The 15,599-nt window shown below is 75.3% G+C and overlaps 2 protein-coding genes and 1 pseudogene across 2 annotated transcripts; all 3 read left to right on the forward strand.

The window, feature by feature from the left end:
- The first annotated feature begins 3,533 nt into the window (after positions 1-3,533).
- LOC141915694 (aquaporin-4-like) lies at positions 3,534-5,408 on the forward strand (annotated as a pseudogene).
- Positions 5,409-5,881: 473 nt separating this feature from the next.
- Positions 5,882-8,150, forward strand: LOC141915890 (lens fiber major intrinsic protein-like). Its single transcript, XM_074807800.1, is given in 8 exon segments — positions 5,882-6,553; positions 6,555-6,636; positions 6,639-6,743; positions 6,746-6,790; positions 6,793-6,821; positions 7,170-7,334; positions 7,453-7,533; positions 7,950-8,150. Coding segments are annotated over 8 exon segments (798 nt in total). The 5' UTR covers positions 5,882-6,463.
- A 695-nt stretch (positions 8,151-8,845) lies between these two features.
- Positions 8,846-15,578, forward strand: TIMELESS (timeless circadian regulator). The gene is made up of 30 exons (XM_074807766.1): positions 8,846-8,898; positions 9,219-9,341; positions 9,416-9,569; positions 9,658-9,772; positions 9,854-9,916; positions 10,030-10,131; positions 10,242-10,397; positions 10,476-10,609; positions 10,700-10,787; positions 10,874-11,050; positions 11,127-11,344; positions 11,429-11,532; positions 11,617-11,786; positions 11,863-11,988; positions 12,066-12,217; positions 12,296-12,393; positions 12,473-12,590; positions 12,663-12,864; positions 12,958-13,109; positions 13,181-13,266; positions 13,345-13,468; positions 13,562-13,644; positions 13,718-13,860; positions 13,946-14,090; positions 14,169-14,237; positions 14,307-14,425; positions 14,499-14,643; positions 14,731-14,773; positions 14,902-14,996; positions 15,167-15,578. Exons 2-30 carry the CDS (start codon positions 9,260-9,262, stop codon positions 15,286-15,288), a joined length of 3,585 nt encoding a protein of 1,194 aa, XP_074663867.1. The 5' UTR covers positions 8,846-8,898; positions 9,219-9,259; the 3' UTR covers positions 15,289-15,578.
- The last annotated feature ends 21 nt before the right edge of the window (positions 15,579-15,599 follow it).

Raw genomic sequence — 15,599 nt, forward strand, 5'->3', positions numbered from 1 at the left:
TCGGCTGGCAGAGCTTGACGAGGTCCTGGTCCGTGGTGCCGGGGTGCAGCCCCCGGATGTAGAGGTTGGTCTTGCTGAGCTGGTCCGTGCCCCCCCCGGCGGGGGCTGGGGCTGGGGGGGCCCAGCGGCTGCGCCGGCGGCACATAGGGCTGCTGGGGGGCAGGGGGTCAGCTGCACCCCCCACCTCCCGGCCCCCCCAGGGGACACGCGTGCGGATGCAGCGAGGGCGGCCAAAGCCCCCAGCGGGGCCCAGGGATAGATCCTGCCCGTCCTGGGGCCCCCCGCAACCGTGGGACCCCCCCCCGCAAATCCGACCCGGCCGCGGGGCCAGCGCCCATCCCCGGGGCCTCTGGGCTGGAGGCGGCGCTGGCCGGGAACCTCCAGACCTGATGTCAACGTGAAAAAATGAATCACCCGCGGCCGCCCCCGCGCCCCGGCCCCCCCCCCGGGGCCCTGTCCCCCTCCCTGGGTCCTCGTGTGTCGTCCCCCCGCGTGTCACCCACCCCCAGGGTGGCCCCACGTCCCCCCAAATCCGGGCTCTGCTGCAGCTCGGGGTGTCCTGGACAGGGGGTGGCGATGGGGGTGACCCCCCCCTCCCCACGCACCGGGACCGGGGCTGGGGGTCACCCACCCGGCCGAGACCCCCCGGCACAAGCGAGCACGCGGCCGTGCACACGCGTGTGGGTGCTCACCCCATGCACAAGCGTTGTGCGCGGCCCCCAAACGCGTGTGCAAGCGTGTGGCGGGGCCGATGCGTGTGCGCGGGGGGAGCGCGGCCGGGGGGGCCGTGCGGGGCTGCTCCCCCCGTGGCGGGGCAGGATGCGCGTGTGCGGGGCAGGTGTGTGCGCGTTGCACACGCGTGTGCGAGCGTGGACAGGTGTCTGGGGGGGCCGCGTAGCCCCGAACCCCCCCCCGGGGCTGTGCTGGGGCCAAGGTGGGGAGTGCCCGCAGCCCCCCCGGGAGGGACACTGAGGCCGGGGGTGTGTGGGGGGGCAGGACCCCCCCGGGCAGGGCGGGGGGGCCGCGGGTGTCCCGCCCTGACCCCTGTCCCGGCGGGGGCTGCTCCCAGATGTCCCCCCGACCCCCCCCGGCCTGCTGAGGACGCCGGTGTCCCCCCCCCGACACCGCTCCGTGCTCTCCCCGGTCCCCGGGCCAGCGCCCCCCCCCCCCCCCAGCTCCGGGCCTGTCCCCCCCCCACCTTCGGGGGGGGGCAACACGGCCCCGCCATGCCCGTGCCCCCCCCCCACCCCGCCACGGCCAACCCCTGCGGAGGGAACCGGGGCCTCCGCGGCGGGTTCCCCCCCCCCCCGTGGCGCCGCTCCCCCCGCGGCCGGGGTAGGGGGGGGGGGTGCCCCGGGCCGGGGTTCCCGCTGCCCGCGGCCCAGGGCCGGGCCTGGCTGCGGGCGGGCGGCCCGGGGCGCGGGGGGGGCGCGGGGGGGCGCGGGGGGGCCCCGCTACCTTCTTGCCGCTCTTGTTGTAGGCGAAGGCGGGGAGGCCGGAGCGCGGCGGCACCGAGAGCAGCATTTTCCCGAGCGCGAGGGCCGGGGCGGGCCGGGGCCGGGCGGGCCCGCGCGTGACGTCACGGCCGGGCCAGCGGGAGCCGGGGCTGGCACCGCGCGGGCCGGGTCCTAACGCCGGGCCGGCCCCGCGCCCCCCCGCCGGGGCTGCCGCGCCCCGGGGACACCCTGGAGAGACCCCCCGGTGCTGCCCCCGCCCCGCCGCGCGGACGGACCCCCCCGGACGTTGTTCCCAGCCGAGGCGTCGCCGCCGGTGCCCCGGCCGTGGGGCGCGGCGGGGACACAAACACGGCCCGGGAACCTCCCGGCACCGGGCCCGTCCGCCCCGCCGGGGCCCGCGCCCCGCCGCAGCCTCGCTCGGCCCCTCAACCGCGGGGTTGCTCGGGCCTGAGCGCTCGGGGCACCGGGGAGCGATGGTGCGGGGGGCGCGGGCACCCGGGGGGGGGCCGCAGCCTGGGGACCCGGGGGTGTCACTGCCGGCCCGGGGATGGGCTGCCCCGGCGCCGGGGTCCCTCAGTGCTGCCCCGGCGCCGGGGTCCCTCAGCAGCCGCCGGGGCCTCAGCACGGCGGGGCCGGTGACGGTCGGTGCGCCCCGGCCCGTGACGCGCGGCCCCTTTAAGCGCGGCTCGTGGAAGCCGTGAGGCCACGCCCCCGCCGCCATTACCCCTCGGCGGGGCGGTGGCCCCGCCCCCCGCCGCCCGCACCATGGGCGCGGCCATTTTGGAGCTGCCGGTCACGTGTCCCACCCCACCCGCGCCCGTCGCCTGCCCGTCAAGGCGGGGCCGCCATCTTGGCACCGCCCTCCCCCTCCACGTGACTCCGGATCGCTCCGCCCCCAGCTGAGGCCGGGCCGGGGGCCGCCATCTTGGCCCTTCCCACACACCCCCACCCTCCACACACCCCACACCCCCCCACAGCTGGGAGGTGGCGTTAAGGGGGGCAGGACGGGGTGTCTGGGGGGGGCAGGAAAAGGGCGGACCTGGGGCCTTCTGAGAGGTCCGTGGGGCAGGATGGGGGGGTCCTGGGGGTCCGTGGGGCAGGATGGGGGGTCCTGGGGGCTCCGTGCGGCAGGATGGGGGCACTGCGGGGCAGGGGCAGACCTGGGGGTCCCTGGAGGGGGACGCAGCGTCCCCGGGGTGCTCTGTCAGGGGCAGGACAGGGGGTCCCGCAGGGGTCTGTGGGGCAGGACCGGGGGTCCCCCTCTGGGGCAGGACCCCCGCGCGGTCCCGGCCCGGCGGTGCCCGGCTGACGCGAGCTCAGGGGAGCGGGGACCCCCCGTCCCCGCCTGCCCCCCCCGGGCCGGCCGGGCCGCGGGCACCGCGTGTCCCCGCTCCGTGTCCGTGCGTCCGCCCGCGTGTCCCCGGCGCCGGCCCAGCCCCTTTGTGCCGCCCCGGGCGCGGATTGTTCTGGCTCTTTGCAGGGCGTCAGCAGGGCCGGGCCCCGCGTGCCCCGTGCTGAGCCAGGCCCCGGCCCCCCCCGCGCTGACTCACCCCACGTGCGGGGCTGCTGAGCTGGCAGGGACGTGGGCGCCGGCTCCCCCCGGGCAGGGGCACCCCCGCCCCAGCCCCCTCCTGCTGCCCCGCTGGGGACCCCCGCGGCGGGGACAGCCCCGGGCCCTGGTCCCCGGCGTGTCAGCGGCGCTGGCTATGGGGCACCCCCCCCTCGCCCCCCGCGGGCGGGCACCTTCCCCGCTCTGCTCCCCCCAGCCCTTCATCCCTGCCTTTCATCTCTCCTGGAGCGCTGGTCGTCGTGGCAACGCCCCGAAGTGTCCCAGCCCGTTGCCATGGCACCCAGAGATGCTCTGAGCCCAACCCCGGGACCCCTGCAGCCCCCCAGGGCTCTGCCCCGTCCTCAGCCCCCCCCCTGCACCCCAGGGGTGTCTTGTGCCGAGCACGGGGCCTTCCCTCCCTGCACCCGGGGGGGTTGGCGGTGCCGGGGGGTTGGCAGGGCCGGGGGGGTGGGAGGTGCCCCCGCCCTGGGTATCCCCCGCGCTCTGCTCGGCCCCGCAGCTGCGCCATGGCCATCGCGGAGGTAAGGCCCTGCGAGCTGCGCTGCCCCGGCCCCCCCCGGCCCCCCCCCCACCCCCAGAGCCATGGCACCGGGGGCCCTCGCTGCCAAGGGGGGGTGGGTGAGCAGCCCCCTAACTCACAGGGACCCCCCCAGTCTGTCCCCCATGTGCCCCCCACCATAACCCCCTGTCGCCATGGCACCTCTCTGTGTTGCCATGGTGCCCCCATTGCTGCAGCGTTCCAGTTGCCATGGTGACGCTGTTGCTAAGGTGCCCCAATGCCAAGACACCCCCATCACCAGCTGCTGAGGCATCCTGTTGCCATGACACCCCATCACCACGGTACCCAGTTGCTGAGGGGTCCCGTTGCCATGGCGCCCCATCACCACCATACCCGGTTGCTGAGGCATCCTGTTGCCATGGCACCCCATCACCCAGGTACCTCATCACCATGGTACCCGGCCACTGAGGTCCCCCAACACCCCATCACCACCACATCACTCTGTCACCACGACACCCATCGCCATGGCACCCCAGGTGACACCGGGCTGTCCCATGCCCCCAGGAGCTGCGGAGCGGGTGCTTCTGGCGGGGGTGCTGGCGGAGGCAGCGGCGACGCTCATCTTCGTGGGGGTGGTGCTGGGCGCCTCGGCGGCCCCCGGTCCCCTGGCGCCGGCGCTGGCCGGGGGTCTGGTGGCCGCGGCGCTGACCTGCACCCTCGGGGCGCCCCAGGCCAACCCGGCGCTCACCATCGCCCTGCTCTGCACCCGCAAACTGGGTGCCCTGCGCGGGGCCGCCGGGCTCCTGGCCCAGGGTGCCGGGGCCGTGGTGGCCTCCGCCGCCGCCCGCCTGGCGCTGCCGGACGACGCCGGCCTCGTCACAGGGTGAGTGTCCCCGTCCCCGTCCCCGTCCCCGTCCCGGCGCGGGTTGCTGAGGCCGGGCTGTCGCAGCAGGTGACGGTGGGGACGGCGGGGCAGGCGCTGGCCTGGGAGACCTTCGCCACCTTCCAGCTGGCCCTGGCCGCCTTCGCCGCCGACGACCGGCGTCCCCCAGGGTGGGCTGGTCCTGGGCAGCGCCGTGGCCGCCGGAGCCCTGGCTGCGGTAAGGACACCCCCCCCCGCGCCCCCCTCCCGGGGCTGCTGCCCCCGCCCCAGCCGGCCCTGACCCCCCCCTCTCCCGCAGGGGCGGTTCTCGGGGGGCAGCATGAACCCAGCGCGCTCGCTGGGGCCGGCCATCGTCACCGGCATCTGGGATGACCACTGGGTGAGTCGGTGGCACCCCCGTGGCACCCCCAGGGACCCCCAGTGTGGGGATGGGTGTCCCCAGCTGCAGCGTCGGACCCCCACGGCCCCCTCCCCACCCCAGGAGGGGCTTCCCTGGCTCTTTGCCTCGGTCGGATGGTTCCCCACCCCCCCTGAGACAGGTCACCCTCGGCTGCACCCCCAGTTTGGGTCCTCCCAGTCCCTCCATCACAGAACGGGTCCCCCCCAGTCCCCATCCTTGGGACGGGCCCCTCCTCGTCCCCCCATCCCAAACGTGTGATCCCCCCCCAGCTCCTGGTGCCCAGAGCAGGTTCCTCCAGCCCAGTCTCCATCACCGGTGCGGGGTCCCCGGTCCCCCCATCCCTGAAGCAGCATCCCCCCAGTGTCCCCCGTCCCTGTGTGTCCCCCCAGGTGTACTGGCTGGGGCCGGTGCTGGGCGCGGTGCTGGCCGGGATCTCCTACGAGTTCATCTTCGCCCCCGGTGCCTCCCGGGAGAAGCTGGGCGCCTGCCTGGCCTGCCGGGACGTGGCGCTGGTGGAGACCACCAGCCCGTCCCCCTCCTCGCCCTCCGCTCGCGCCCCCCCGGCCCCCCCGGCGGAGCGGGGCCAGGGCACGGCCTGAGCCCCCCCAGCCCCCTGCTCCTCCCACGGGCCCCAACACTGGGTCCCCCCCAGCCCAGCCCCCTCCATGGGACACCCAGGGCACGGTGCCCCCCGGTAGAATGGGGGGGGGCTGGGGGCCGTGCACAGATGGCTCCAGCCCCCCCCCCCCCAACTGCCCTCTCCCCCCTGGGGGGATTAAAGTTGGTTTTGGGTCAGAGGTGGGTGCAGAGTGTTGCTGTGGGGGACGGGGGGTCTCGGTGGCTGCAAGACCCCCGTCCTGCGCCCTCGGGGCGGGGGGTACCCCAACACCGGGGGTTCTCCCCCGCCCCCCCGGGGGCCGCGCCCCCTCCCTGGCTCCCCCGGGCGGTTGCCCCCTCCCTGCGGCCCCGTGGCGAGGGCGGGGGCCGGGACCCCCCGTCGGCCCGTCCCGTGCCGGGGCGCTGAGCGCAGCAAAGCCCTTTGTGGCGGCCTCTGCAGCCCCGGCAGATTCCGGCGGGCGCCAATGGCCGCGCCCGGCCCTAATCCCCCCCCGGCCGGGGAATTAGCGCCCGCTAAGCCGCCCTGAATAACCTCCCGCAGACAACAGGCCCGGGCGGGGGGAGCCCCCGCGGCCCCCAGTGGGGCTGGCCCGGGGGGGCCACCCAGGGCCCCCCCCTCCGTGTGGGGCTGGGGGAGGCTGGGTCCCGGCAGGGTTCCCCCAATGTGTCCCCAAAACATGGAGGGGGGGGGTCTCAGCGCTGCCCCCGGCCCCTGAGCCCGGTGGCCCCCAAACCCCCCAAAGGGCACCTGTGGGTCAGAGCCCCCCCCCTAAAGGCAAGGCAGCCCCAGAGATGGGGGGGGCACAGCTCTAGGGGGGTCCCCGCTATCCTGGGTGCGCAGGGCTGCCCCGGGGGGGCCTGGGGGTGTCCCCTGCCACGCGTCACCCGTCCCCCGCCCCGGGCAGCGAAGCGGTTAACGGGGGGTGGTGGCAGTGGGATCCCACCCCTGGGGCCGGCCCGGGGGGGCCTTATAAAGGTGGGTGCGGCGGCCCCCGGGGAGGGGAGCGGGGCCACGGAGGGCAGCGGGGGCCAGGCCATGCGGGAGCTGCGCTCGTCCTCCTTCTGGAGGGCTGTCCTGGCCGAGTTCCTGGGCAGCCTCCTCTATGCCCTGCTGGGGCTGGGGGCTCTCCCTGCGCTGGTCCCCAGGCCCCCCCAGCGTCCTGGGGGCCGCCCTGGCCTTCGGGCTTGCCCAGGCCACCCTGGTGCAGGCGCTGGCCACGTCAGCGGGGGCCACATCAACCCGGCCATCACCCTGGCCTTCCTGCTGGCCTCGCAGCTCTCCGTCGCCCGCGCCCTGGGCTACCTCCTGGCCCAGCTGCTGGCGCGCTGGCCGGGGCCGGCGTCCTCTACGGGGTGACACCGGCCCCATCCGCGGCACCCTCGGCCTCAGCGCGGTGAGTGGGGCTGGGGGTGCTCGGGTGCTCGCGGGGTGGGGTGGGGGGGTCTGGGGCTGCAGGAGGTGTTTTGGGGGTTGGGGGTACCATGGGGCTGTCACAGGCAATTGCGGGGTTCAGGGGGGTTTGGGGGGGCAGCGGGGGATGAGGGGGTCCAGGAGGTGCGTGGGGCTGCGGGGGGGGTGCGGGGGGTAACGGGAGGCTGGGTGCCCAGGGGGTGTTTGGGGGTGAGCGGGGGGGTTGGGTACGGTGGGGCTGGGGGGTGACGGCCGGGGGCAGCGAGGGGTTCGGGGTGCCGGGGCAATGGGGGACCCGCTCCGTGGGGTGCTGAGGCCTCTCCCCGCGCAGCTGCACCCCGGCGTGGGCCCGGGCCAGGGCACGGTGGTGGAGCTGCTCCTGACCGCCCAGTTCGTCCTCTGCGTCTTCGCCAGCTTCGACGAGCGGCACGACGGGCGCCCGGGCTCGGCCGCGCTGCCCGTCGGCTTGTCCCTCGCCCTCGGCCACATCTTCGGGGTAAGGGCGGCCGCGGGGACCCTCCCGGGGCGACCCCGGGGGCTCGGGGGGGGGCTCTGGGGCTGCGGGGGGGCCGCTGGCCGGCACCCCCCCACCCCCCGCCCTCGTCCTCCCGCAGATCCACTACACGGGCGCCGGCATGAACCCCGCCCGCTCCTTCGCCCCCGCTGTCATCACCCGCAACTTCGCCAACCACTGGGTAAGTGGGGCGGGGGGGTCCCCCCAGCCCGCCCCGGGCCCCCCCCAGTCCCTCTCCGCTTGCCCCAGTCCTGCCCCAGCCGCGGTGTCCCCGCCGAGGGGGGGGGCGCGGCTGCCGGAGCCACCCCGGTGACAGCAGCACCCCGGGGGGCCGGGGCTGCGCAGACAGGGCGCGAGGAGGGAGCCCCCCCCCCCCTCCAGCCCCCCAACACCTCGGGGGGACGCGGCCGCCCCACGCACCGGGGGGGTGGGTGCCCCGCGGACCCCGCAGGGTCGGGGGGTGGGCGCCATCCCCGGGGGGAGGGGTGGGGGGGAACCTCCGGCCGCGCCGGGGCGGGGTGGGGGTGGGGGGTGCCGGGCTGACGGGGGGTGCCCGCTCCGCCCGGGGGTGCCGCTGCCCACGCCGCCCCCCCGCAGGTGTACTGGGCGGGCCCGCTGCTGGGCGCGGCGCTGGGCGCGGTGCTCTACGAGTTCGCGCTGTGCCCGCGGCCGCGCAGCCTGGCCGAGCGCTTGGCCGCGCTCAAGGGAGAGGCCCCCGCCGCCGCCGCCGCCGCCACCGCCGAGGCGCCGCCCGAGCCGCCGGCGGAGCCGCTGGAGCTGAAGACGCAGGGCCTGTAGGCCGGGCCCGGCCCCCCGCGCCCGCCCGCTGCTTTGCTGTGCCGGGGCCGCCGCGGGGCGTGTGGAGCGTGTGTGTGCGGCGCGGCGGGCGGCGGCGGGGACCCGCTGCCGGGACCCGGCCTGCCCGGGGCCGTCCGTACCGGGCCGGGGCCGCCCCGCCCCGCCGCGGCGGGAGTTGTGTTCGGTGAATTAAACCTGCTCTTTTATTTTGGTAACCGCTCGCGGTCGTGTCTGGGGACCGGGGGGGAACCGGGAGGAACCGGGGGGGAACCGGGGGGGAACCGGGACTCCGAGGCTGCGCCGGGCCCGCGTCGCCCCGGCAACCGCGCAGGGGCTGACGGGAAGCGCCTCCCGCAGCCGCCTGTTCCCGCGCCCGCGGGTAGGCCCCGCCCCGGGGAGGGGCCGCGCCCCAGCCAGTGTCGCAATTAAAAGGGCAATGCCGCGCGTGTCGCCTCCTCCCCATAGCGAGACCCGCGGGGGGAATCCGCGCAGCACCGCGGTGGGGGAGCGGGACGGCGGGAGGACCGAGCGGAGCGGCGGGGGCTGCGGGGCACCGCGCCGCCGGTCAGTGCCCGTGGCAGGCGGAGGGAGGGGCTAGGAGGGGCCCACCAGCTCCTCTGGGGTGGGTGTTGCCGCTTGAAGCCTGCGGGCGGGGCCTCTGGCCGCGGGAACCGGGCCGGGTGCGTAACGCCGCCCCCACGGCGGTTCCCGGGGCGCGCGGCGCGCGGCGGCGGAGACGGGGCGGGCGGTGAGCGCGGGGGGGCCGGGGTCGGGGGGGCCGGGGGGCGCGGGGCTGGTGTCCGGGGAGCGGGGGGGGGGCGGAGGGACCGGGATCGGCCGCCGCTCCGGTATCGGGGGAACCGGGGCCGGCTGGTGCCCCGGGAAGGGGAGTCCCCGCTGGGGGCCCGATCCCGGGCACCACGGCACCGGCTGGAGCCCCGCTAAGGGGCGGGGGATGCCTGAGGCCAGATGGTGCCGCGGTACCGGCGAGGGGGGGCCCGGGGGGACTCTGGAACGGGGCCGGAGGGGGCCCCCGGCGGCGGCGGCGGCGCTGACGGCGTCTCGCAGGAGCTCCCGGAGCCCCGCGGCGCTGCCTGGGCTGGGGCATCATGAACTGCGAGCTGCTGGCCACCTGCAGTGCCCTGGGCTACCTGGAAGGGGACGTCTACCACCGGGAGCCCGACTGCCTGGGTAGGTGGGGCGGCGGGGGGCGGCGGGGGCCGCGGGGAGCGGCGGGGACTCACGGCCCCGTGTCCCCCCCCCAGAAAGCGTCAAGGACCTGATCCGGTACCTGCGCCACGAGGACGAGACCCGCGACGTCCGGCAGCAGCTGGGGGCAGCCCAGATCCTGCAGAGCGACCTCCTGCCCCTCCTGGTCCAGCACCCCCAGGACAAGCTGCTCTTCGATGCCGTCGTCAGGTACCGGGGCGCGGGGGGGGCCGGGGGGGCCCCGCGGGGGTCCCCACGGAGCGGGGGTCCCACGTGCCCCCGCGCTGCCTCCTCGCAGGCTGATGGTGAACCTGACGCAGCCGGCTCTGCTCTGCTTCGGCAAAGTGCCGCCGGACGCCGCCTCCCGGCACCACTTTCTGCAGGTCCTGTCCTACCTCCGGGCCTACAAAGAGGTGAGTCTGCCCCGGGGAGGGGCCCCGGGCGGGGCGGGGGGGCTCTGCCGGGCCCCCTCGCTCACCTGGGGCTCTCTGCAGGCTTTCGCCAGTGAGAAAGTTTTTGGGGTGCTGAGCGAGAAGCTCTACGACCTGCTGCAGCTGGTGAGTCCCGTGGCCCCGCACGGCCCTCGGGGACCGTGGGGTCCGTCTGCGCCGAGCGGGGCCGGGGTACCCCTGGGAGCCGCCGGGGGGCCCTGACGGCTCCGTCGCCCCAGGACTGGGAGCAGCGGCAGGAGGAGGACGCGCTGCTGATCGAGAGGATCTTGCTGCTGGTGCGCAACGTGCTGCACGTCCCTGCCGACCCCACCGAGGAGCAGGTACCGGGACGGGGCCCTTCCCCGGCTACGCGGCAGGTCTGGGGCCGCGGTGGCTCCCCGGGGACCCCGACGCTCTGCCTGCTGAGCCCCCCGCCCGCCGTGGCCCCCAGGGCGTGGATGGCGACGCCAGCGTGCACGACCGGGTGCTGTGGGCGCTGCACATCAGCGGGATGGACGACCTGCTCAAGTTCCTGGCCAGCGCCCAGGGCGAGCAGCAATGGGCCCTGCACGTCCTGGAGATCATCTCCCTCATGTTCCGCGACCAGGTGAGCTGTGCTGGGGGGGGCGGTGGGGCAGGAGACCCCCCCGCAGCCCCCCCGCAGCGCTGATGGCGCTGCCCACAGAGCCCGGAGGAGCTGGCGGCGCTGGGGCAGGGGCAGGCGGCCGCCGAGCACGGGGAGGACACGCGGGAGCTGGAGACCCTGCGGCAGCGGGAGCTGGCGGAGAGGAGGGCCCGAGCGCTGCAGCGCCCGTCCAGGTGAGGGGGGGGGGACAGGGACACTCCCGTGGCAGGGCCGGGACCCCCGTGGCGGGGCCAGCACCGCTCAGCCCACATCCCCCTGCCCAGGCACTCCCGCTTCGGGGGGTCCTACGTCCTGCAGGGCCTGAAGGCGATCGGGGACCGGGACGTCGTCTTCCACAAAGGGCTGCACAACGTGAGCACGGGGACGTGGAGGGGGGGAGGGACAATGACACGGGGGTGTAAATTCGGCTGCTTGTGTGTGTCCCCCCCCGCCCCCAGCTGAAGAGCTACAGCCACGACCTGGGCAAGGAGAGGCGGCGGGTGCCGCGGCGGCGCCAGGCCGCCCCCGAGGCCGAGCCCCCCCACCGCTCCGCCCGCAACGTCCGGCTCTTCCTGCGCGGCTTCTGCCAGGATTTCCTGGAGGGCTGCTACAACCGCCTGATGCTGCTGGTCAAGGTGAGGGGCTGGGGGGGCTGTGAGCCTTTCCCCGGGCTGCGGGACCCCCGCTGAGCCCCCCCTGGCCGCCCCCCAGGACCAGCTGGTGCGGGAGAAGGCTCAGCAGCACGACGAGACCTATTACCTGTGGGCCACCACCTTCTTCATGGCCTTCAACCGCCGCCGGGGCTTCCGCCCCGAGCTGGTGTCAGAGACGGTGGGTGTCCGCGCCTTCCACTTCATCGAGCAGAACCTCACCACCTACTACGAGATGGCGCTGATGGACAAGAAGGAGGCGGTGACCTGGGCCCGCAGGTGGGTGCTCGGGCTCCCCCCAGGTGCCTGGGACCCCCCCTCCCGGGCGTGGGGCCCTGACGCTGCCCGTCCCCGTGTCCCCAGGATGCACCTGGCGCTGAAGGCGTACCAGGAGCTGCTGCGGACGGTGCAGGAGATGGACCGGTCCCCCGAGCAGGCGGTGCGGGACAGCAGCCAGGTCATCAAGAGTGAGTCCGTCTGTCCCTATGCCTGTCCTTCAGTTTGGGGGGGGTCCAACCCCAGCCCCCCTGGCTGAGCCCGTCCTCTCCCAGGCAACATCTTCTACCTGATGGAGTACCGGGAGCTCTTCCTCGCTCTCTTCCGCAAGTTTGATGAGACCAAGCAGCCGCGCAGCTTCTTGCGGGACCTGGTGGAGACGGCCCACCTCTTCCTCCGCATGCTCGAGCGCTTTTGCCAGGGACGCACCGGCCTCGTGGTGCAGGTGGGATGCGGCTGCCCCGCCACAGGGGTCCTGGGGAGGTCTGGCAGCCCCTCCCGACCCCGTCCTTGTCCCCCAGAGCAAGCGCGTGCGGAGGAGGAAGAAGCCGCCGGCACCGGCAGCTCTCGCCCCGCAGCCGCCCAGCGCCGGGGAGCTGGAGGAGCTGTGGGCAGGGTTGGCCCCGCAGCTCCAGGCCTGCCTGCAGGTAGGGAGAAGGACCCAGCCCCACGGCAGGGCACCGGGCGTCTTGGCGGGGCGCAGGGTGACGGTGTCCTGCCCCAGGGCGAGGTGCCCCTCCCGGAGGACGTGGTGCCCTTTGACGCCGCCTCGGAGACGCCGGTGGAGGAGCAACGCGCGGAGGCGCTGCTGCGGATCCAGGGGTGCCTGCGGGACGCCCGGGTGCCCCAGGCCCTGCGGCTGCTCCGCTCCGCCAGGTACCGGCACCCCAATTCCCGTCCCGTGCCCCGGCGGGGGCGCAGGGACACAGTGCCAGCCTGTCGCCCTCTGCCCAGGGACGTCTGGCCTGAAGGGGACGTGTTTGGACCCCCTGAGGCGGGGCCGCCCGAGGAGACCCGGCTGCTGCGGGAGATCCTCCTTGCTCCCCTGCCCCGTGAGTACCCGGCCGGTGGCACCGGGCGTGGCGGGCTCTGGGCCGGGTGCTCCGGGCCCTCAGCACTGTCCCGCCGCAGAGCACGCACCCCCCGAGGCCGAGGAGCCGGAGGAAGAGGAAGAGGAGGAGGAGGAAGAGGAGGAAGAGACCATGCAGGTGTCAGAGAAGGAGTTCAACTTCCTCGACTACCTGAAGCGGTGAGAGGGGGCCGCGGGGGTCCTGGGGCCGCGGGGGGGTGGCCCCCGCTCACCACGTCTCTGCCCGGGCAGGTTCGCCTGCGCCCCCGTGGTGCGGGCGCTCGTGCTGCTGCTGCGGGGGTACGACCGCAACAGCCCCCGCACCAACCACTGCGCCGCGCGCCTGCTGCACCGCCTGGCCCGCGACCTGCGCATGGAGGCCCTGCTCTTCCAGCTCTCCCTTTTCGCCCTCTTCCACCGCCTCCTCAACGACCCCGCTGCCGGCGCGCACCAGGTCAGCTCCCCCCCGCCCCCTGCGTGCCCCCGCCCTGGGGAAGGGTCTGTCCCCGGCGTCCCCCAGCCCCGCTCTCCCTCCCTCCGCCCGCAGGAGCTGGTGGCGTTGGCCAAGTTCGTCCTGGGCAAGTTCTTTGCGCTGGTGGCCACCAACAAAAAGGCCTTCGTGGAGCTGCTCTTCTGGAAGAGCCCGGCGGCCGTCCGTGAGATGACCGAGGGCTACGGCTCCCTGCGGGAGGAAGAGGGGTGAGTGGGGCCGGGGAGGGGGCTGCCGCCCTCCCGTCACCCCCCCTCACCTCCCCTCCGCCTCCCCGCAGGGCTGGCAGGAGCCGGGTGCCCCCCTGGACCCCCCAGGAGGAGCAGGAGCTGCGGGAGCTCTACTGGAAGTACAAGGAGGTGGAAGGTACCAGGGCTCCCCAGGGCGGGGGGCAGCGGGACCCCCGGGGGGGTCTGTCCCTGCAGCCTCCTCCCGCTCCCCCAGGCGAGGACGTCATCGCCGCCATCCTGGCCCAGCTCCGGGCGCCGGGGCGGACGCGGAGGCAGGTGGTGAAGCAGCTGGTGCGGCTGGGGCTGGCCGGCAGCGCCAGGGACTTCCCGCGCGAGAGGTGGGTCGGGGACCCCCGTGGGGGGGGACACCCCGGGCTGGGGTGGCTGCCTCCCCCCAGGCGCAGGGACCGATGGCTGCGTTGCCCCCCTAGGAAGGGCACCCGCATCGTGCTGTGGACTCAGGAGCAGGAGGAGGAGCTGACGCGGCTCTTCGAGGAGTTCCAAGGCTCGACAGGTGAGCAGGGCTGGAGGGGTGGGCTGGGCACTGGGGGGGGAAGAGCCCCCCAGCCTGACCCCCCTCCCCACAGACGTCCTGGGGAACATCACGAAGCACCTGACGGCGCGGCGGTCGCGGGCTCGTGTGGTGGAGAAGCTGCTGGGGCTGGGGCTGGTGTCGGAGCGCAAGGAGCTCTACAAGAAGCGCCGGAGGAAGGGCCACGGGCCCGGGCCGGTAGGGGGGGGCCGGGGGGGGGCCCGGGCTGTCCCCAGCACGTGCTGCCCCGTCATGGGCACCCAAACACCGCTGGTCCCCGCAGGGTGCGGCAGCCACCCCGGCAGTGCCGGCCCAGGACAGCTCGGCTGAGGATGACGGGGACAGCGAGGAGGAGGAGGAGGACGAAGTGGAGGAAGGCCCCGTGGAGGGGGCTGGGCAGGGCCTGGTGCATCGTCTGCATCAGGAAGGTGGGTGAGGGGCTCCGCGTCCCCCCGGTCGCGGTTGGCTCCGGGGCCGGATCCTGCCTGACCCTCCCCTGTCCCCAGGCCTGGCCGGGCCCCTGTGCTGGCTGGGGAGCTGCCTGCGGAGAGCGGCCGGGGACCGCCAGGAGGACGGTGAGCGGGCGGGGGGCTGCGGCGGGGGCTGGGGGGGCCGGGGCCGGGCTGACGGTGCCGCCGGCCCAGGCGTCTCCCACCCGGTGCCGCTGGTGCCGCTCTCGGAGGAAAACGAGGACGCCATGGAGGATCGGCGCTTCCAGGCCCTGCTGCGGCAGCTGGGGCTGCGCCCCCCCGCCAGCGAGCAGGTGAGGTCCCCGGCCCCCTCCCCAGCCCCGGCCCCCTCCCCTCACTCCTCCAGCCTCTCCCCTCTCTGCCCAGGAATCCTTCTGGCGCATCCCGGCTGCCCTCACCCCGCAGCAGCTCCGCCGCGCAGCCGCCTCCATCACCCGCTGCGCCCCCGACCCCCCAGGGTCCCCACCGGGGCTGCGGGAGCCACCCGGGGTCCCCCAGGACCCCGCTGCAGGTGAGGGGCTGGGCTGGGGGTGCGGGAGCTGGGCTGGGCTCCCCCAGCCAGGGCCGGCCCTCAGCCCCCTCTTCTCGTGTCTGTCAGCGGAGCCGCCGCTGCCGCCGGGGCCGGGATCAGACTCGGAGAGGTGAGAACGGGACCCCGTGCCCCGGCCCTGACGCTGGGGGGGGTCCCTGTCCCCAACCCGGGGGGGACATGGAGCCCTGTGTTCTCCCAGTGCGGGGCTGACGGTGCCAACCCCTGTCCCCGCTGCAGCGAGGAGCCTGTCGCCGTCCCCGTCCCCAGCCCGGTGCAGCCCACGGGCACCAAGAGGCGCCGGGAGCTCGAGGCCGAGGCCGAGGGGAGCCCAGGTGGGTTCAGCCCCTCCGCTCGCTCCCGGGGGGCTCGGAGCTGGGCACGGGGCCCTGCGGCATCGTGGCCAACCTGCCCTGGCTCCTTGCCCCATCCCTGGGGCGGGGGGAGACAGTGAGGGGGTTGGGGTGTACCCCCACCGCCCCCTCCCCACTCCCTCCGCCCGCAGGGGTGGAACCGGCCCCCGCAGCCCCCCGCGCCCCCGAGGACGAGGATGAGGACGAGGACCCGCAGCCCCTGGGGAGACGGAAGCGCGTCCGACGCCTGGAGGAGGAGGAGGAGGAGGATTGAGGGGGCTCCCTCTGCCCTGCCCTGCCCACACCCGGGTCCTGGGCTGTTTTCTGGGTTTTCTGCAAGTTTTAAAGGTTGTTTTTAAGGCTGTTGGGAAATCAGGCGGCAGCTTCCCTGTTCCCTTCCCCTGTGTCTGTCCCAGTGTCTCCATTTCCCTGTTTCACCCCAAATTTTCTTTTTTTATCTCAGCTAACCCCAGACTCTTTCTTCTCAGCTATTTGGTTTTTCTTTTTTTTCCTAACTCCTTTGAAATCTGGAAAGAGACTAAATAAATAAAATCAGCTCTCGGCCTCGCCTGGTGAGTGGATGCG

This window comes from Strix aluco, chromosome 27 (assembly GCF_031877795.1).
Source record: "Strix aluco isolate bStrAlu1 chromosome 27, bStrAlu1.hap1, whole genome shotgun sequence".
In the NCBI taxonomy this organism is placed as follows: Eukaryota; Metazoa; Chordata; class Aves; order Strigiformes; family Strigidae; genus Strix; species Strix aluco.

Excerpts from the sequence above, each read along its gene's own strand:
- TIMELESS (XM_074807766.1), top strand. The coding sequence starts at position 9,260 with ATGAACTGCGAGCTGCTGGCCACCTGCAGTGCCCTGGGCTACCTGGAA. Across the intron at positions 9,342-9,415 it reads CCGGGAGCCCGACTGCCTGG|AAAGCGTCAAGGACCTGATC; the intron begins GTAGGTGGGGCG and ends TCCCCCCCCCAG. Across the intron at positions 11,533-11,616 it reads CAGCAGCCAGGTCATCAAGA|GCAACATCTTCTACCTGATG; the intron begins GTGAGTCCGTCT and ends GTCCTCTCCCAG.